Source organism: Callorhinus ursinus, unplaced genomic scaffold (assembly GCF_003265705.2).
Source record: "Callorhinus ursinus isolate GAN/ISIS: 27379988/994484 unplaced genomic scaffold, GSC_fseal_2.0 scaffold3, whole genome shotgun sequence".
Taxonomy (NCBI): domain Eukaryota; kingdom Metazoa; phylum Chordata; class Mammalia; order Carnivora; family Otariidae; genus Callorhinus; species Callorhinus ursinus.
The window spans coordinates 34952116-34973135 of NW_027397065.1; the positions used below are offsets into that span (position 1 = coordinate 34952116).

The 21020-nt window shown below is 52.0% G+C and overlaps 1 protein-coding gene across 2 annotated transcripts in view; it reads left to right on the forward strand.

Annotated features, from left to right (window-relative positions):
* The window catches only part of SLIT3 (slit guidance ligand 3), a 592929-nt gene that overhangs the window by 511473 nt on the left and 60436 nt on the right, over positions 1 to 21020 (forward strand). For both annotated transcript variants that reach the window (XM_025867066.2, XM_073890157.1), the window contains 6 exons: positions 5046 to 5196; positions 6163 to 6237; positions 13447 to 13590; positions 14353 to 14496; positions 17360 to 17523; positions 18614 to 18746. In XM_025867066.2, the coding sequence (XP_025722851.1) occupies positions 5046 to 5196; positions 6163 to 6237; positions 13447 to 13590; positions 14353 to 14496; positions 17360 to 17523; positions 18614 to 18746 (811 nt within the window). The remainder of the gene's footprint in view (positions 1 to 5045; positions 5197 to 6162; positions 6238 to 13446; positions 13591 to 14352; positions 14497 to 17359; positions 17524 to 18613; positions 18747 to 21020) is intronic.

The window sequence follows — 21020 nt, forward strand, 5'->3', positions numbered from 1 at the left end:
CGATGAAATATGCCCCATGGTTTCATGGCAGGGTCCCAGCGCAAGGTCATTTTCCCAAGTGGTAGCTGACCCAAAGGTCATACTGCTTGTGATCCACTCCTTACCCGCCATCTTTACCGGAAGCATTGGGGGTGGATGTGGGCATGAGAATGGGTGAAAGTGGCGTGAGCCTGAGACTTTGGATTTAACCTGTGGCTCCTTCTGAACCCGACCCCCACCCCTCACGAGTACATTGGCCCTGGTCCACCCCTCCCCCCCGTGCGGCCTAAAGTCTAGTCTGTGTCCTTTACCTTCCAAGAACAGTTAACACGGTGGCCTAGGTGCTGGACTCCTCACATGGTGCTCGTTCAATGCCACATAAGGGCTGTGCAGAAATCAACTGTCTCTGATAATAAAGAGAGGGATCTTGGCACCTCCCATTCTGTTTGTTTCTTGGTAAATCCCTAGGCCCAGTGTAACTAGAAGATTGTTTTTGGTTCATGCCATGGAGTCTGTGTGTTTCGTCCCAGATAAGAGAGAGCCAGGGTGGGAACCAAACCCTGGCTTAGGCCTGGGAGCCGACTCTGGCCTCCCATGGTGATGTGTGACTCTCACTGTCTCCTCTCCCTCAGGTCACCCCTCAGAGCCAGGGCCCAGCCGTTGCTGAGTAACAAAGAGTCGTCTGCCTCTCTGGATGCTTTCACCATATACTGAGTGCTTACTATAGGTCAGGCATCGAACTGTTTCCATCATTACCTTCTTGAATTTTTATAACAACCTTATAAGGCCCATTTCACAGATAAGCACATCAAGTCAGAGAGGTTAACTAACTTGCCCAGGGTCAGATGGCTGCTGTCTCTAGCTGTAACACTCAGCCTTCCCAGCTATGGATAAATCCATTGCCTTGAATTATAAAATGGGGAAGAGTGACAGGATTGACTTGAATTGACAGGGAGTGGGAAAAAAATTTTACCACACCCTTTCAAGCTTGCTTCTGTTGATAGAGAAAAACTTGAGTAAGCAAGTGAGCAAGCAGCACAGTTTAAATGGCTCCTCCCTCCAGCATGGACAGACCAAGATCTGTTTGGTACAGAACAAATCCTCGAGCCTGGAGCAATTCCCTGTCCTGAACAGGGGGGCCGGGCCTCTGGGGTGGGTCCACGATGGCACTTTCCTGGGCACCTCCCCGGTTCTGCAGCAGCAGGCTTACGACCGGGCAGTGCCCAGCCACAGGCCTTGGGCCTTTCCCTCTGCTTTCAGGCAGATGGCTGCATTCATAATAGACTCTGACGGGGACAGCTTACAAGGACAGCTGGTCTGCCCAACTGATCACCAAACTCCTGGTAAAACAGTTGACATTTTCCAGCCACTGGTGTCTAATCCCCCAGCCTTTGCCTATGAGCGGATGACTGTGTGCCTAGCAATGCTCTCTTGATTCCATTCATTACTTACGACCCTTTGCTTGTCCACGTGACTCTCTCTTCAAGCTGATGAACTCCCCCGCACCCCCAGTTCCTCTTTCTGCTCCTTTTCTCCTTCCATCCCACCCATGTTAGGGATACTGGAGGTAGAAGAGGAGAGTTCTGGACACATGTGTTGGCAGGGCCATGGTCATCAGATAACAATGAATCTATGACTTTCATTCAACAAACTGGTTGCCTAAAGAATGACGCAAATCCGGACGGTTAATGACAGGAGCCATCCTGGGCCCGGTACTGGCCTCTGCAGCCAAGGCCACCCAAAAAATGGGAGCTGTGGCTCCCTACCTGCCCCAATCCCATGACCATCCAAATGTCAAAGACAGTCTCTCCTGGGAAGTGGCCATAGGGCAAGGATTCGTAATAAAATCGTATTGCTGTGGATTTCCACCCCCCAGTCTATTAAAGCTTCTCTGTGATCATGTACCAAGTGTCGTTGTTCTGAGCTGCCTGCAAAAAGGGAGGAGGGCTACAGGGGCAGGAGCAGGCAAGATGCCAGATGACATCAGCTCTCCCATGACCCGCTTCAGCCGTCGTTTTGTTTTATGGCTCTTCTTCAAGTCCTCTGAGATCTCTGCTGTCTGAACTCACCCCAAACAGACGAAGTAGCAGCCTATTCAGTTACTCCCCTCCTACTAAGTATTTCTGGCAGTGACAAATATGCATTGAGATTGAAATGGACTTTTAAAGCTCTGGAAAAGTTAAAAATACTTTTGGGTAGTTATGAGCATTAGGCATAACAAATGGCTCCGAGAAACCCTGGGTAGTTTCGGTAATGAAATATGAAGTGCTGGGGGTGGCATTTCAGGCTGGCTCTGACTGGGGAAGGAAACCTTTGGGTTCTGGGCAAACACCGTTATTAACATTTCTGGCTCCCACTCCTATAAAATATCACACTCTGACCCCCTCGTTGTTACAAACCAGGGCAATAACAAGAACAGCAGGGGGGAATGCTGGAAAGGACATATTAGTCCATCGAATCTAATTGCAAAATCATTTCATTAAAATGGGTCAGCGGTTCCATCGCAGAGGTCCACCAGTTATAATCTAACTATACTACAGAGAGCGATTCCTGCTAACTACAGACGCTCTCACCTTGATTAAAACGAAAACGCATTTAATCGGTGGCAGTCCCCGGCCACAGCCCAGCCGGTGTACATCTTCAGGCTCATCGTGTTGAAGAGCAAACCGTGCTCCCTCCTGTCTTTCAAAGGCATTTGATCAGTGCTCGGGGTTCCTCCACTTTGCAAGGATTCCACTGTAGACGCCTTCTGAAGGAAAAATATATGCGCGTGTACAAAGCGTCCCTTCACGCCATCAGCATGGAGAACCACTGGCAGGGGACAAGAGAGGATTGTCATTTAGCAGGGTTTGCAAAATGAAATTCACCCAGGACTCAGCATGCCGATGTGTCTGGAGGAAGATGGCCCAGGTCAGAGTTATTCAGTGGGACGGATCCTGGCAAGCCAAGGGCAAGAGATTTGCATAATGCATTGGATTAGGAAGCAGCCCAAATAACTGCGGGGATACGTGCACAGATTTTGCTCACACAAGCCTGGGGGTGGAAGGTGGGATGAAGGAGGGAGGCGGGGAGGGAGCAGAGAGGGAAAGGAGACAGGTCCAGGCCTCTGATCCCCTGTCTTCAGGAGAAGGTCTCCCTTCAGAATCAGAGACCACCAAGTTCATCCGCAATCAAGGATTAGCGTAGGTTGATAAGGTGAGGGGTAAGAAACCACAAGCGTAGAAGATAGCTGCTTCCTGCCTCCCATAGCCCCTGCAGGAAAGCGCCATTCAGTCTACCTCCGCCAAGCTGGACTCTATGATCAGTCCTACAAAGACTGGCATAAATGTTTTGTCAAAATACACATCTGCAGAAAAGCATAGTATTAGTCACATGGGCCCTGGCATCCGCCTGCCTGGGTTCATCCCTCTGTCGTGTACCAGCTGATCCGATGACCTCAGTCTTCTCATCTATAAAATGGAGTCATGATAATCTCAGAGAGTTGCAAGGATTAAATGGGCTTCCCCCATCTGAAGTTTGAAGAATAGTGCCCGGCTTGTGGTCCATGCTCCGTAAAAGTCAGCTATTATCACTAGCTACACGGATGTTTTAGTGGCCTCTGATATGCCAAATGTTCTACTAGGTTCTGGAAAATGACAGTAGTAGGATCACAAATATCCATATGGTTCTTTTCCCTTCCCCAGAGCCTCTCCACTGCTTTGCTCTCCTTGCATTTGCACAACCATCCCCATGAGACGGGGCAAGTCCTAGACCCCCATTTGTCCATGTGGAAGGACTGAGGCTAGTAAGTGCCAGGGCCTGGACAAACCCACGACTGCTAACGCTTCTGTACTGGTAGTGCTCCACACTGGCCCTATAGCGGATCAGACCACCAAGGTCTGCCTCAAGCAGTTCAGCAACCCTGGGATGTTCACGTTCTCTGAAACGCTTCAGGAACACTCACATACGGGACAGCTGATGTGCTAGCAGCACCCTGCTTACGCACTGGACAAACGTGGACCAAGCCTGTGTTTCACACCTAGCACAGCGCTAATGAAATGTTGACCCCTGTCAACTAGCTGGGGAGAACCAGGGCTTCCCCAGTGACCGCCACTGGGATTGCTGTTCTCACAAGGTTTGCCCGGGTGCCAAGGGATCATTTCTAATCAGTAAAGCAGCACCCAGGGCCTCTCCTGAGATGTTACTTTTTGATCCTCTTGCTGTTACTGTGTGACCTCAGGAGAGACTCGATGTCAAAAAAATAAATCTTAGTTCCAACCACTTTTAGCTCATCAGAACTGGCCTTTCACCATAGTTAAATGGAGCTTATTCTCAAAGACAGGGCAAATCACTTGGATCTTCACAAGGGTTGTGCTTGTCTTGACAGTTTTTAAATGTTAATTTATCGCTATTATTGGTTTTAAAGAGGATCATCAGGCAACCCTGAGCCAAATTCCCAAGGCTTTAGGGCCTGGGCTCCAATTTCCCAGGTCCCCAACCCTCATTGTTGTCTTCCCGATGCTGAGGCCTGGAGTCAGTGGTCATTGACCACCATATGCTGGGTCTCCTTTGTTGTTTCGTTACCTGCTTGAAGAGAACTGAGTTTTAACCCCCTTCCCTGACTTCCTCCCCACCCTGACACAGCCCGCATCAAAACGCCATCGAAATCTCTTCATTGGGATTTTCATGAATATTCAGAGGGTCCACAGATGATGGGCATCATGGACTAAGTACTCTTCACCCCAAATTGTAGCCCAAATTCCGTACACATGCACCTATGAGCGTTTCTCTGAGGAGAACACAACTTCGCATCAGCTTCTCAGAAAGGTCCATGACCCACAAAAGCTTAAGAGCCCACAGAGCTTGAGCCTGGTTTCCCAGAGGACTCAAATGATGAATGATAAAGACCAAATGGAAAGTGGGAGGCTGGGGTGGGGAGGGCACCAGCAAGGTGGCCACAAATGAAAGCAACGCTGTGTCTGTCCCTGGGAAACCCCCCCTCACATGTCTCCCCATCCCACTACCCACAACCTCAGCCCAGGCTGGGAGCCCCGGTGATCCTGACTGCCCTGTTTGGCCCCACCCAGGCTCAGAGGATTACCGCAGCAGGTTCAGCAGTGAGTGCTTCATGGACCTTGTATGCCCCGAGAAGTGCCGCTGCGAGGGTACCATCGTGGACTGCTCCAACCAGAAGCTGGCCCGCATCCCAAGCCACCTCCCTGAATACGTCACTGATCTGTAAGTACTACCTGGGCTGGAACTCCCTACACGGCCCCTAGCACCCCGTCACCCTGAGCCAGCCAGAGCAGGGTCTCTGGGAGGCAGCCCCCGTCCCGGCTCAGTCACATGGATACTCCTTGGCCATCCTCTGCGTCCTCAGCAGAGGATAGACACCCAGGCACCACCCCCCCCCCAACCAACACCATCAGGGACAGCTTCCTCAAAAATAAAAACCACTAGTTCATTCAACAAATATTTTTGAACACCCACTGTGAGCCAGGCACGGTGCTAGGCCCACCAGCTTCCACAATGCACAAAGCAGACAGTCCCTCCAGCTCCTTATGAAGCTTACTACATAACAGAAAGATGGTTAGTAAATGGTTGTCAAAGTCGAGAAAACACTGGAATGATGAGCTATATCTGAGCCTCCAGTTATACATGCTAATGAAAGAGTACACTGGTTTGTCTGGAAATGGAAGAGCTAGAGAGCTACAGCATGGTAGGGGTGAGGGCGTGACATGTGCGGGATGGACAGACCTACGTGTGACTCTGGTCATCTTGACTTTCCTCTCGTTGGGCAAGTTGCTTCTCAGACCTCAGGGTCCGATTTCTAGCTGTAAAATGGAGGGGATGGCACGTACCTCCTAGGGGTTTAAGAAGATGAAGCAAGAGAATGCAAGCACGGAATTCATCTTGACTCATGCAAGGAGTGAGCTCCGCATGAACAATGGTGGTCTTAGTGGCGTTCGTGCTAGTGTTCTCTTTGACTTACACATCACAGTAACACATGGCCAGGCACAGCCCTCTGGGCCCTCGTGCCTTCCCTGAGTTTTCCCTGGCTCCCCTGAACTTGGCTGAATGTGAGGGCCAGGTGGCAACTCAGTTCAAGCTGTGGGGGAGCTGGGGAGGATTCCATGGAGGGCGGAGGAGGAGGCGCCCCCATCCCCGGCTAACCCACCACCTCACCTCTTGTTTCCCATATAGGCGACTCAACGACAATGAGCTATCTGTTCTCGAGGCCACTGGTATCTTCAAGAAGTTGCCCAACCTGCGGAAAATGTAAGTCAGCCCCCCGGGCACTTGGCAGCAGCCTGCAGGCCTGGCCAGGGTCCGTGCTGCAGACTAGAGCAGAAGGCCAGGGTACCGGGGGCTCCCTCACCCTCTGGCCCAGACCCTCCCAGCCTCCTCTTGCCCCCACTACGGCATGTATCTTTGAAGCAGGACAGTAAGGCACAGCCATGCAGAGACAGACCAAAATGAAACTTCACTGTTTTGGGTTGTTTTTTTTTTTTTTTTTTTTATTAAAGATTTTTTTTATTTATGAGAGAGAAAGAGTGAGCGTGAGCGGTGGGAGGGGGGAGGGGCGGAGGGAGAGGGAGAAGCAGACTCCCTGCTGAGCAGGGAGCCCGATTCGGGGCTCAGCCCCAGGACCCTGAGATCCTGACCTGAGTCATGAAGGCAGATGCTTAACCGACTAAGCCACCCAGGCGCCCCAAAACTTCACTGCTTTTAAATTGCTAAGTATGGTGCAGAGCATGCATTTGGCACCATCCCTAATCCTCACTCCAGGTGCCCTCTGCTCCTCCTGATCCTCCACACCCAGCGTCTACCCCAAGGGGTGGCAAGAGGAACTCAGGTAAGGACCAGCAATGGGACACGGGAGTCTAGGGTACATGTATGTCACTCAGGACTTTTTACGAGGTGACAATTAAAAGTTCTGTTCTTAGATGGCCTCTACAGGCTTCTGCGTCGGTGAGGCACACTGGAGCAGAAACGCTAGATGTCTTGCACACTGGGCTTCAGTCTAGGTGTCCCTGGGTCTGACCAGAGCCTGACCTGAGGCAAAGGGCCCACATGCTCACATTGGCTTCTCCAGTGCCAGGGCTGCCTGTCCTCATACCCCCTCCCTGCCTCCAAGTTTGGGCCAAACAAGAGTAATGTGGCTGAGCTAAGGGAGCGTTTGTCCTGGGCCAGAGGCCACATTCCCTGCCTCGTGCACATCAGCTCATGTAGTCCTTGTACACCTGCCTGGTGGTGGCCTCATATTCCTCTTCATGTGGGTGAGGAAGCTGGCAAGGCTTCTCTGAGACCACACAGCTGATCAGTGTCGGAGCTGGTACTCAGACTGGGGTTCAGCCGTAATCACACCAGTGTGCAGTTAGGCTTGCTTCCGCTCATCTTCCCTTCCCAGGGCCCTCACAGAGGTACCGGCACAGACAGGGACTCTCTACCCTCTGATGCCCTTCTCCTCGGCCCCTCTCCCTGCACCCATCCCAGACTCCACACCTCCTGGCCCCAGAGTTGGGCTCAGAGGAAATATAGTCAAGCCTCCTTATTCACAAATCCCATGTTTGCTAATTCACTTACTCGCTGAAACTTATTTGTAATCTCAAAATCAATACTCACGGTGCTTTCATGCTCATTTGTAGACATGGACAAAACAGCAGAAAATTTCTTGAAAATTTTTGAGTCATCCTGCGTGCCTGTACTCAGCTGACATCCGAAAGGCTGTGCTCTGGTTCTTTGTTTCAGCTCTCGGACTGTAAACAAGTGTCCTTGTCACAGTATATTTGGTGCCACATCTTTTTGCATGTTTATGCATTTTGTTGGTGATTTTGCCTTTTAAATGGCCCCGCTACATAGTGCTGCTGGGCTGTCTAGCCTTCCAAAGCACGAGAAAGCTACGATGCGCCTCGTGGAGAAAATACATACGTTACATGGCTTTCATCAGACTCGAGTAATGGTGCTACAGGCTGTGAGTGCCATGTAAGTAAATCCACCACATACATTAAATAAGATGTCTTTAAACAGAAACACACATCAGACAAGGTTATGTACTGATCAGCTGATGACAGTGTTGTGACCAGAGGCTCACAGGAACCTAACCTTGTGTTTCCCCTGGGAGCCGTGGTTCAGCATTCCCTAATTCAGTTTTCCCCGTGACTTTGTAGACTGTAACTACCGTGAATAATGAGAACTGACTGTAAACCTTCATTTTTTTGTCACGTTCTCCACTCTTCCACCCGTCAGTCCCCTGCAGACAAGAAGAAGACAGACCTTCCCCTGCCCTGGGCTGCACCTCCCTCCCTCCCTGACCACAGCCACCACCTTGCCCACGTCCTCAGTGACTGCTCTGTAACTGAGGGCAGGAGAGAGTACTCTGAAGGCACAGAGGAGAGAGGGACACACGTGGGTCCTGGAGAGGACTATGGCTGTCTGTGTGGTCAGGCTTCGGAAACCAAGCACAGACATCCCCCATCACCTGCAAGGAAACGTCCTGTTTAATTCAAACCTGAGAAACGCGTACTGTTGTAAACCTCAAAACAGCAACTTCCATGTGTATGGAGAGAAGGCAGGTATTTAAATGAGTAAGGCTGGCCAAGTACATATCTGCATAGTAAACAGGACGAAGTAATCTTTGCTTCCATAGAGAGACATTACCCTCCCGTGTGAGGTGAAGCTCACACACTTTGAGTCCCTCTCTCATCTTCTCCCTTGCAACAGGGAAGGGAGACTAGAGAACCGTTTCTGTGCACCAAGAAAAACAAGCACACAAACACAATGGTAAGTGACCACCGACTCCCAGCCTCAGCATCCAAGCCACAAGAGAGTGGTGGGGACTGTGACAGAACACAAAGCCAGTTCTTGCTAAAAGGGTCAAAGGTCACTGGGTTTGTCCCAGTGTTTGCTGTGCTGGAATGAGGGTCCCAGCTGCCAAACCTTCCCTGTAGCAGCCAGAAATCCAAGCACAGCGAAGAACAGACCTGCGTTTGTTCTCAGTTCAGCTCTGTCCCCCTCCTGCTGTGTCACCCTAGGATTGTCCTTAGCCTTGCTGAGCCCTAGCTACATTATTCGCATGGTAGAAGGAAATCTACTTTCCTTATAAGTTATGATGAGGATCAGAAATAAGTATGAAGAGGGGCGCCTGGGTGGCTCAGTCGTTGAGCGTCTGCCTTCGGCTCGGGTCATGATCCCGGGGTCCTGGGATCGAGCCCCGCATCGGGCTCCCTGCTCGGCGGGAAGCCTGCTTCTCCCTCTGCCACTCCCCCTGCTGGTGTTCCCTCCCTCGCTGTGTCTCTCTCTGTGTCAAAATAAATAAAAATCTTAAAAAAATAAAATAAAATAAAATAAAATAAAATCCCATTCAAAAAAAAAAAAAAAGTATGAAGAGGTCAGTGAAAGACACGCCACTGAACATGGGCCTGGGATGGAAAGTAGCAGGAAGACGGAAGAGCACATCTGGGTTGAGGACCAGGGTCGCTAGCTATATACTTAAAACAGGAGTTGCAAGTTCAGATATTTTCAAGATCCAGAGAGTAGCACAGATGTGGAAAGGAGCTTGGTGCATGGCAATAATTAATCATAGTAATAATCCTAATAGCAGCTAGCCACTAACAGTTACTAGACACTTCACTCTGTGCCAGACTGTACTGACATTAATTCATGTAAATCTCACCAAGAAAAACCAAAAAGCTTTGAGATTGTTACATTTTACAAATAAGGAAGCTGAAACACAGAAAGTGAAGTAACTTATCCAAGTTTAAAAATCAAGCAGCAGAGCCAGGAGGGGTAACAGTGCAGATCAGTTGGGGAATGCGTGCCCTATCTGAAGGCAGTAATTACATGTGTGTGCACAAATTCATACTCGTAGTACTAGCCAACCGAGCAAATGCCGAAGGAACAGATCTGGTCCCAAGGCCACCAGCTGCAACCACTTATTTAAAATAACTCGATGGCAGCTCTTTTTGTTAAGTAAAGGATCTACTGGGACCCATCACCGTCCCAACATCCCCACAGAGGTAGTGGGCCAACGGGATCAGGGTCAGGTTAAAGCCAGCTGTGCCTGTGTCCAAGTCTGCTAAGCTTCCGCAAGGAATGGGAAGTCAGGGCCCTAAGGTTATGCTCTTGACTTTACCCTGACCAGGCACAGGGGCCGAGAGGGGGGAGCATAAAGCCAGGTGTTGAAACTCTACTGTGCCTTTACCTGTCCTGTGGGAATAATGAGATCTCCAAGAGTATCACATGTACTAAGGGATGCCTTCCCCCCCCCAAAAAAATGTATAAGCCATTCCCCAAAAGGATTATTGGTACCGTGGTAACTCCAGGCAACTCTTCAAATGACGTCACATTCAGACTGTGGTCATGGCATCTCTCAGGCAGACTTTTAGGTCAGTTCCTACGCTGAAGGAGAATCTCAGCCACAGGCTGAAACCTGGCAGCCCTCTAGCCAAAATCAGGTTACACACGGGCAAATTTGTTGTGTGTTTTTAGTAAGAATTAGTTGCCCACTTCTAAAAATCAGGAGTGTTCATGGAAAAAAAAGATCCAAATTTCTGGCATCTTTTGGAAAATCAGATCTGGCAAAACGGGGCCAAACGGCTGCAGTTGAGTTGAAGTGAGAAGCAGCTCTCCCCCTAAATCGGGCATGTGCTTTTCTGGTCACTGGGCTTGTGGACTGTGCTATCCCTCTGGACCTGCTTCCTGCCTTAAGTCACCAGCCTGGACCCTGTGGACATTTGAGCTTGCAAGCCGAGCTGGAAATAGAATTTCCACCTCAGGGAGGGAGAGGTTCATAAAAAGGGTGGACAGGACCTCCCTGACCTGACAGCGTGCCAGAGTGCTTGCTCCGTGATGACCCAGTATCCTTAGTTTCTAGAACAAAATCCACTTAGCTCTCTCCCCACTACATTTTCATCTGAGACTGGGCTTTAAACAGGATCAGAGATGCCTCCCTGTTGCCAGGGTGCTTGGGCGGTCTTACAAGCCATGGGCTAGAAGAAGCCTGGGTTTGCCTCCTCAGACCAGGTTTCCAGGGGAAGCCAGACAAATCCCCAGCCTGCAGGGCCTCGTTGTTTCTTGGGACAGCCGGCAGCCAGCAGAGGCAGCGGGGACACACACTGGGTTTCTCCTGGTGCTGCCCCTCTGAACTGCCCTCCCCCGCCCCCCATCCCCACCCCCACCCCCACCCCAGGCTGCATGGGAGTTTCCACGGCTGGGCCCTTGTGTAAGATCCCATCCTCATCAGAGCCAAAGCCAGGATGAAGCCATATTCCTTCGGGTGCGTCTGTAGAGACAAAAATGGACCAAGGCCTGCTGAGTGGTCCTGGCTTCACATTTGGGGTCCCTGGGATCTGGGGCGTCTTCAGGAAGATCGCACTCTGAGAGTAAGACAGAGTTCCTACAAAAGCCTGATGCTCTCGTTTTGTGTGTGGAGTGCTTGCCCCAAGCTGCCTGTAGTTTTGAGCAGCGCTTGGATGAATGGAGAGACAACCACAGCCTGGTCTTCTGGAAAATTCTGTCCCCTCCTTTTTTTCTCTCCTTATGTTTTCCATTCTCCCAGCCTGAGGAAATCCAATTCACAAACCTTACAGTAATGTGATGTTAATTTTGCTCATTTAAAGAAACAGATGTCGGGAAATGGGAGCCCTCCCCCTTCATGGCTGCTTTAACTCATCTTCATTGCCCGTCCTGTGTACTTTAATTCCGCACAGAGCCTAACTCTCTGGAGCAAAATCCTGCTCCTCCAGCATTCCTATGAGTTATAGCTACTGAGAGAGCCTTTATCTCTCCTCCCATGTCTAATTTGGGGGTAATTTGCAGTCTCCCCTGTGCATTACCTTCATTCCTGGGTTATCCCAGACCAGGACTACTAGGATTTATTAAAAACAAAAACCCAAAAACAAACAAACAACAAACAAAAACCGGCTGAGTTTAAGGAGAGCCAACAAGGGTGGGGCGGGGCGGGGGGCAGAAATCCAGAGAGAGTCTCCCAACTCGCTCAGACCTTGGGGGGAGGATGCTGAGGAGTATTTCTCCTGTTTCCTTGGCAGGACAGAAGGGGCAGGAGAGCAGGGCCATGACAGGAGCACTGAGGGTGCCGACAAGGCCCCAGCTGTTTCCTCCGCACCTGCACACAGGCGTGGGCACTGCCTTGCCCTGCAGGCCCAGGCCCTACCTGGGAAGGAGGCAACAAAGTGGCGTCCAGCCCATGGGTGCCCAGTTCCATCGCTAGCTCTGAGGCAGTTGCCGAGGGAAGCTTCACCCCCTGGGGTTGCCATGGGTCAGCCCAGAGCTGCGCACGGGTGCATGAGAGAAGCAAAAGCACCAGGGACTCAGCTGTGGGTCCTAACGTCCTCAGTGTGCTTAGAGGGTTAGCAGGCTCCACCTACACCTGCAGATTTTGCCGTTCGCAGAACACCATTCCCTGTGCAAGGCACAGACAGGCTCTTTGCTCCGGAGACTGAATTTTTTTCCCCCAGTTTGTGTAAACACCATCACTCTCCACTCCATCCATCCTGTCTGGGATGCATTTCAGGCCTGACTGGGTGGTCCACGGAGGCTCCCTGCCAAGGAGCGTCCTGGGGGACTCGCAGCCCCGGTGGCCCTGCAGGAGCTCTTGAGAGGCCTGGCCTGTGGTGATCAGGCATCAGAGGGAAAGGCCTTCTCGGAGCTCGAGCAGAATTGGAAAGGGTGGCTCCAAGGCTTGGTAGGACCAAGCCGTTGGAAAATACAATATCCCAAGCCCTGAATTTTGCAAAACAGTAACAGAAGGGTGTGAGTGTCCACAGCACCAAAGGAACATTCACTTAGGAAAGAGGCAGCTCATGGAGGACTTCTGATGCACCAGAAAGCCTGGCCTCAATCCCAGTTCTATCAGCTGTATGATTCTGGGCAAGTCACTTAAACTCTCTGAACCTCAGTCACCTCATCCATAAAATGAGACAATGATAATACACGTAATACTCTTCTGATAGGTGTTGTTTCAAGGATTTGATGTGATTCTGTGAGCCACACCTCTCACATGGAACCTAATGCATGATAAGTGCTCAGAAAGTAGTAACTAGAAAGTGTCCATTTATATCAAGGATCTCAACTGTAGAGCTAGAAGCTCTACAAACATCCCACCCCCACAGAGGGCACATTTTATATTTTTCTCTGGCCTTCCACGTGAGAAGCACTGCTAGGCGAGAGTTTCTGATGAAGGGAGAAAAATCGGTTTGAGAATCGCCATTTTAAATGTGCTCATACCTGGGGCTTAGAAAAAAGGATCACCCTGAAAAGACTTCAGGCTGCATGCGTCCTGTTTCACAGGGTAGCCCCAACCGTGCAGGACTAGGGTCCTTGCTCCACAGCCACGGGTGCTGAAGACCAAGCATCAGGGGGCCCCCACCATCCCGTCCTTGGTCCAGGGGCACCTGAGGGTCCTCCCTGACTGAGGGCTTGTGATTCCCGCCCTGCATCCTGAGCCACTCTGTCCCTTCCTTCTAGAAACCTGAGTAACAATAAGATCAAGGAGGTGAGAGAGGGTGCCTTCGACGGAGCGGCCAGTGTGCAGGAGCTGATGCTCACCGGGAACCAGCTGGAAACGCTGCATGGACGCATGTTCCGGGGCCTCAGCAGCCTCAAGACCCTGTGAGTGCCTGGGTCCTGGGCCAAGGCCTGCAAGGAGACAGGAGGGCGGGGGCATCGGAGGGGGATTACGAAGGCTGGCAGGCAGCCCCTGGGCCCTGTCCTGACAAGTTGAGTCCCTTCCTTCCTGGAGCCAGAGAGGCACTAGACATTTCCCCGCCCTCGAGGGGACACTGCTTAGCATTCTCAGCACCCCCAGCACACACACCCTGAAAGATGCTTGCCCTAAGGTGTACAAGTAGATAAAGTCATGCTGAAAATGCGCTGAGAGAGGCACACACACACTTACCCACTTAGATATAGACACATATTCATAAAAATGACACACAGGCAGCATGCAGATAAGCACATATACGAACAAGCATGTACACACAAGCACACACACACACAAGCTGATGGCCCACAGCCACATCTTGATTCTCCTTTCTCCTCCCAGAAATACACATGCAGACACTGACCACCATACAACATACATGTGTACACACAGACACTCATGACACCCATATTTACTGTACATAAAGCATGCACAGACAAGAATGTACGCACACATTCACAGGTAGCCACGGTGGGGACCCACACCCTATCACAGAACAAACCTCAGCAACATGACTGGTCTGGCCTGGAGTTGGCAAAAGCATCACACACACGCACACGTGCACACACACACACACACGCACACACACGCACACACACACACCCTGTGGCTTCGTGGTGGAGAGAAGATAATGCCTGTGCAGCCCCTCATCCCTACCCCTCTCCTTGCAGGATGCTGAGGAGTAACCTGATCAACTGTGTGAGCAATGACACGTTTGCTGGCCTGAGTTCAGTGAGGCTGCTGTCCCTCTATGACAATCGGATCACCACCATCACCCCTGGAGCCTTCACCACACTTGTTTCCCTGTCTACCATGTAAGTCTTCCTGGACCACTGCACACTGACTCTGGGCTCCTCTCCTGCACACCTCTCCCCTGGCATCTCACTACCATGTTTGGCCACGGTCACCTACCCATCTGTCAACTTAATAACCACTTGCTGGGCTCCCTCCATGTGCCAGGCACCATCAAGGTGCTAAGAATTCACAGATATGGTCCCTCCTTTCTGGAGCTCACAGCATAGTGAATTACCACAGAAGGGAAGTCCACGGTGATATGAAAACCCAACACAGGCTTTGTCAAAGAACACTGGAGCTGGGTTCTGGAAGGTGAGTGGGAGTTAGCTTGTTCAAGAAAGTGGGAAGTGCATTTCCTTCTATCAGAAGAACATGTGCAGGGCGCCTGTGTGGCTCAGTTGGTTAAGCAACTGCCTTCGGCTCAGGTCATGATCCTGGAGTCCGGGTATCGAGTCCCACATCGGGCTCCCTGCTCAGCAGGGAGTCTGCTTCTCCCTCTGACCCTCTTCCCTCTCGTGCTCTCTATCTCTCATTCTCTCTCTCTCAAATAAATAAATAAAATCTTTTAAAAAAAGAAAAGAACATGTGCAAAGGCCCTGTGGTGGGTTGTCGCAGAGCAAATGCATGAGACTGAGCACAGTCCAACATGGTCTTAGCACAGAGTAAGGGAGGATGAGGTATAAAGCAAGGCAGAAGGGAGGCCAGGCCAGGGCCAGGCTACAGGCCTGCCATGGACTATTTTGGTCTTCATCCAAAGCCACTGAAGGTTTTAAGCAGGCCAGTGACATGATCTGACAGTGGGTTTTAAATGATGTCACTGGCCGCTTAAATGTGTATCAGAACCAGAATTAGAATCTAGCCTTCTGGACACCTAAATGAGTGCTCCTGCCCAGATAATTCACTGTATTGGTAAAGGAGGCTTTAGAATAGTAAAGTGATGGGCTCTAGAGCAAATTTCCTGGGTTCCAATCCTGGCTTTACCTCTTATTAGCTGTGTGACCTTAGAAAAGTTACTTCATCTCTCTGTGTTTGAATTGTTCCTTCTGTATAATCCATCTCATAGGATTGTTATGAAAATTGAATCCATTAATATTTGTAAAATGCACAGGAAGGGCCTGAAATATAGAAAGTACTCAACACACGTTAGCCTTTCTGGTTGTGTGTAGTATTTCCACGTGGCTCCATTACCCTTAGTTGCTGGTCCATTCTTCTCTCTCTTTCCTTCCCTAATGACTCTCTGAAAGACAGAAGAGAAAGGCTTTTGGTTGCATCTCCTGTTGCTGCCTATTGTTCCCATATACCCACCTCCAAGGGACTAAAAGCCAAATTAATTAATATTTATTAATTAATTAATAAAAGCCAAAATCCTAAAGGGCCCACACCATCCGGTCCCTCCTAACCTACCTCCAGGCCAGCACCCCCCCAGCCTCCTCACTGCCCCCCACACCCTAGACCCACTCCCACTACCTGCAACAGCCTTCCCCGGCCTCCCTCCCCTGCTTCCATTCTTTGCTCAAGTGTGGGTTGCCTCACCCCGCTCTGCCCCCGTGCCATCCCCCCAGCTCCTCAGCCCAGCTCTCCTGCCCATTTCCCTAGCACAGACCATTTCCTGATAGACCATACAACCGACGTTTGGGTTGTTGATTCCATGCTGTCTGCCTCCCATCAGCTGGAATGGGAAGTTCCAGAAGGACAGGGATGTGCAGCTCTTCTGTGTACCACTGTGTCCACGATGCCTGTGTCAGTGCCTGGCACTAAGTAAGGGCCCATTATATACCCGGTGAATCAAGGCATGAATGGAATGAATGAGTGGCAGCACGGCGGGGGGCTGGGGGCCAGGAACTAGCACCAGCAGGTTGGTTTACTTTAGCTCACTTTCTGCCCCTCCCGTGTGTCTCCACACTGAGAATCCAGAGACATACAAGATGCCCAGAGAGGCAGAGTCACAACTCATTAGGGGAACCAGCTTTGACGCGAGAAGAAACTCGCCTGACTTGGCACAGCTGCTGAACATCAGCGTCAGGATTCAAACCTGGGATGTCTGACTCCCAAGCTCTTAATTTGTCCTATCATACCACAGCAACTCAGGGCTGCCTGGCCTCTTGTGTATCCTCCTTAAGCTTTACTTTCCTCCTGTGTGAGATGAGAATAATGTCCCCTCCGTCCTCGGGCTTATGAAGTGCTGAGCCTGGTTCCAGTCCTCTAGGCAACATGCAGACCCACAGCTGCTCTCCCCCCATCCCTCCACCAATCCAGTCATTGCATTCCCCAGATACACACACACACACACACACACACAGGCGGTGCTGATGCCGTGCAGGACCCCAGAGACACAGGACAGACAGGTCTGATGCCCACCCTGGGGGAGCCGGGAGTCTAAGGAGGGAGGTACACAGTGCCCGGCCAGTATGGGTGCTGTGCAGGCCACGTGGGCGAATGAGGGAGAAGACTGGGACAGGTGCAGCTTCTAGTTTCCCTGTAGGGGAGGCGCCGTCTAAGCCAGGACTGAAGGAGGAGGAGGCGGCCAGGCAGACAGTAGAGTCATGCCAGGCGGGGCACCAGCGCCGGTGGAGGCACTAAGTGTAAGAAAATAGTGCTGAGGGATTGAAGACAGTCCACAGCTGGAGCTCAGCGGAGAAGGGAGGACGCAGCAGGAGACCAAGGTCCCATCCGTCCGCAGAGGTCCGGAATGAGACCCTCACAAAGACTGCCTTTGGGTTCTAGAAGAGAGTCTGCATTTCCTTTCCCAGACCTCCTCTCTCCTCCCCCGGAACCCTCCCTGGGGAGCCGGGCCCCAGGGTTGCAGCCCTGGGTCCCAAGGCCAGCTTCCACAGTAGAGGGGTAGGTGCTAACCACTCAGAGAGGGCCCTTCTTTCCTCCCAGAAACCTCCTGTCCAACCCCTTCAACTGCAACTGCCACCTGGCCTGGCTCGGCAAGTGGTTGAGGAAGAGGCGGATCGTGAGCGGGAACCCCCGGTGCCAAAAGCCATTCTTCCTCAAAGAGATCCCCATCCAGGATGTGGCCATCCAGGACTTTACCTGTGAAGGTGAGGAGGCTGGGGGCGGGGCAGAGGGGCAGTACCTGCGAAGGCAAGAAAGATACAAGAGAGGAGAGGGGCAGCAGGTAACTCATGATCAGGACCCCCTGAGATCTGACACTACTCTGCCCTCTGGCGTGCAGCTGTGGCTCTGAAGGGCTCTGTAGGTCTGCCGCTAACCATATGGCTCCCTTATGCAAATTAAGAAAAGAGGCCTCTTCCTAAAGACATTTTACTTCTATCAGAAATGTGTCATAATATACTGATTTTTTAAACAAGACACTTTATGGCTGTCTATGAGAATACTGTTGTACTAAATGTCCTAATCTATCATATCCACAGTGAGATCAGTGCCCATTAGATGGTGAGGCACCCTTGTGCAGTACGCAACCTACATAACTGTGCATGAGAGCCCTGGCCCTCAGTTTTCCTATCTGTGTCATGAGGCTCAGTGTATCCTGAGAAACAGACTTCAAGATGAGCTCCTGGGAAATTTCTGTCACTGGCTGGGGGGTTTTTAATACCTGGAGGTCCAAGGTTTTGCGTGTCAGGATTCCAAAGGACATATTTACATAAATTCAGCCAGCACATTTTTTACTTGGTCAGCTATAGCTTATCTAAAGACAAATTAACTGATTTGTAGATTAACTGAGGCTACGGTATAATGGGCTGGGGACACATTTACCACCCCAGACGGATTGTGTTGGTGGAAGGAGTGGAGAAAGGTAGGAGAAAGGGAGTAGACAGGGCTCTCCGCCTACTCTGGAGCACTCCTTCTGTCAGTTTGGCTTATTCTGGACTCAGTTCACAGTCATCTTCCCTATCTAATACTCTGGTTAATCAAGTTTTTAAAGTCTTCAATTTATGTTGAACATGGTAGCAGAGGGGTGGCCCTTTTCCCCGATCCAGACACACATTCTTTCCCCTTTACCCACGGAGGAGACCCGCAGGCTCATTTCTGGTTTGGGCTCAGAGTGGAGGGCTTCCCTTTCCTGAAGACGACTTAGACCCTGGCACCCAGCCTCGCTCACCTGCCCTGCCCCCCCGCGCCCCCAGAGAAGCTAGTGTCCCCCCATGCTCACTTTGGGACCCTCCACAGGCAATGACGAGAGTAGCTGCCAGGTGGGCCCACACTGCCCGGAGCAGTGCACCTGCGTGGAGACAGTGGTCCGGTGCAGCAACAGGGGGCTGCACGCCCTCCCCAAAGGCATTCCCAAGGACGTGACCGAACTGTAAGTACTCCCACCCTCTAACCCCACCTCCGCCAGCATCCGCCATGCTTTATCTCCAGGGTCCCCAGCAAGACTGCCTGGGGCGCCCTTCCTTGAGTGGACCCCGGCACCGTGGCAGCAGAGCCTCAGCCAAGGGGTCGGGCAGCAGCTTCGGCACGGGGACAGGAAGCACTCCTCCCCAGTGCCTCTGCCTGGCCGGTGACGACTGCCTGGCCCTCCGGAATACAAGCGGGAGGGTTACCACCTTGTTTTCTAGATCCTCCCCCGCCTCAAGCCCCCTGCTCTGTACTCCATCTTCCAGATTCCCTAGCAGTCTCTCAGTCTGACACCAGAAACAGCCCAGATCGTTGTAAAAACGATGCCCAGCAGGCACTGTGGCTTCCGGAGCACTTCTGCCAACCTGCTCCCCCTTACAGCTACCCATGTTACAGGTGAAATCTTAGTCCTGAGTCCTGCTCGTGCTCCACCCAGGAGCCATCTGACTCCGCGGCCGAGCTCCCCACACCAACTCCTCAGGGCTGCTCCTGCCCCAGAGGCTCCCTTCCTGAGGCACTCTTCATGCTGTGGAGGAAACTGTCTTCCCGCGCCCTGGAAAGCTCAGCCAGTCCATGGGCAGGGAGTCGTCCCTGGAACGGCCTGGAGCACAGCCCGCACACACCATGTTCCTGCTTCCACTCGGTCCCTCACTCACTCAGCACCTGTCTGTTGTGCGCCTGGTGTGTCGGGTTCCTCTGCTCGCACTGGGGAGACCCCCACCCGTGTGGGGTCCCCGGTCACTGGGAAGGGAGATGTATGCTCCACTGTCTCAGCAGCATGTGCAAGGTGACAACTATGACAGTGCCACAGAAGAGAGGGCAAGGTTGCTGTGACACCCTAGAGCAGAGAGGCTCCCCTTGGTGTGGAGATCAGAGAAAGCTTCTCTGTGGAGATGAAGCTGGAAGGGTGAGGAGCAGACCCAGGGCGGGGGAGGCAGGGGCAGCAGCTACTGCCGGTCGGGCAGAGCCGGGTGCGGTGTGACTGGGACCCAGAGTGCCAGCACGGGAAGACGCACTCGCATGCCACTCCCCAGCCACATTGCAAGCTTGCACTGTGTCCCCGGACCCCGGGAACGCCCCTTCCTCTGGGTCAGCTTAGCATGCACCCTGCCCTCGGACACAAGTGACAGAATTGACTGAGACACCAGCAGGGACTGTTCCTCCGACTGGGACTGGCTCTGCCAGTGCTTTGGGGTGGGGGTGGGGGGACCTGAGTAGGACACTGACTTAGAATAGCCGGTCAATGCCGGGGTATGTGTTGTGGCTCCCAGCATCTCCCCGACACTCAAGGAGGCTGGAACCGGGCCGCCCATGCCAGGAAAGGAAGGAAGAAAGGGAGGGAGGGAGGAAGGGAGGGAGGGAGGGAGGGAGGGAGGGAGGAAGGAAGGAAGGAAGGAAGGAAGGAAGGAAGGAAGGAAGGAAGGACCGACTGACAGACGGACTTGGTAGTCACTAAAAGGCCCACGACAGCCCTGCGTCTGGGCTCTGACTGTCCTGCTGGAGGTCTGCACGAGCACTGCCATGTGGCACCCCCAGCCCCGGGGCCCTTCCCTCCCCCGGTGGCGTGGGCTGGGGGCTGCAGAAATGACCCAGGTACTCGCCTCCTTCCGGACCAACTGAGTGCCAAGTGACACATGCGAAAGAGAAGAAAATGCCATGAAAACAGGCCTGTGGATGCTTTTCCCCAAAGCTCATGAAATAGAAATTGAAATAACAAAGATAAGTGGCTGTAATGATAAAGTAAATGCCAGAGCTTGGGGAGACCCGATTTCCCGCTTTGGAAATGATGGCACCCCCCCGCGGCCAGACTGGTTTCCAAAGCACACCCAGGATGGCAGCCCTGAGCCCAGACCTTCTCCCGGAGGGAGTGGAGGAGGAGTATCAGGGGAGGGGTCCGGGTAAGGGGGGAGCAGGGAAATTGATGCCAGAGAAAGTGAAAGTCAGCCGGCCCAGAAGGCAGTAGTTTGGAGGCCTCAGGTTCAAGGACCAGAATCAGTGTTTGGATCCAGGGCTGGCTTTCCAGCTCCCACAGGCATCATTAGTGGTCTCGGGCAGAGCTGCCAATGTACAAAACAAAATTAAGTTTAATTTACTGAGAAGGGAAAAAAAGCAACAACAAAGTAACATAGCATTTCTCCAAAGGGAGGGTGAGGGAGCCTCCTGCAGGCACGAGCGAGCACGGCGGTACCGTACAGGAAGTGTTTTCCTCTGTCAGCCCTCTGTACCGCGTGCCCCCCCC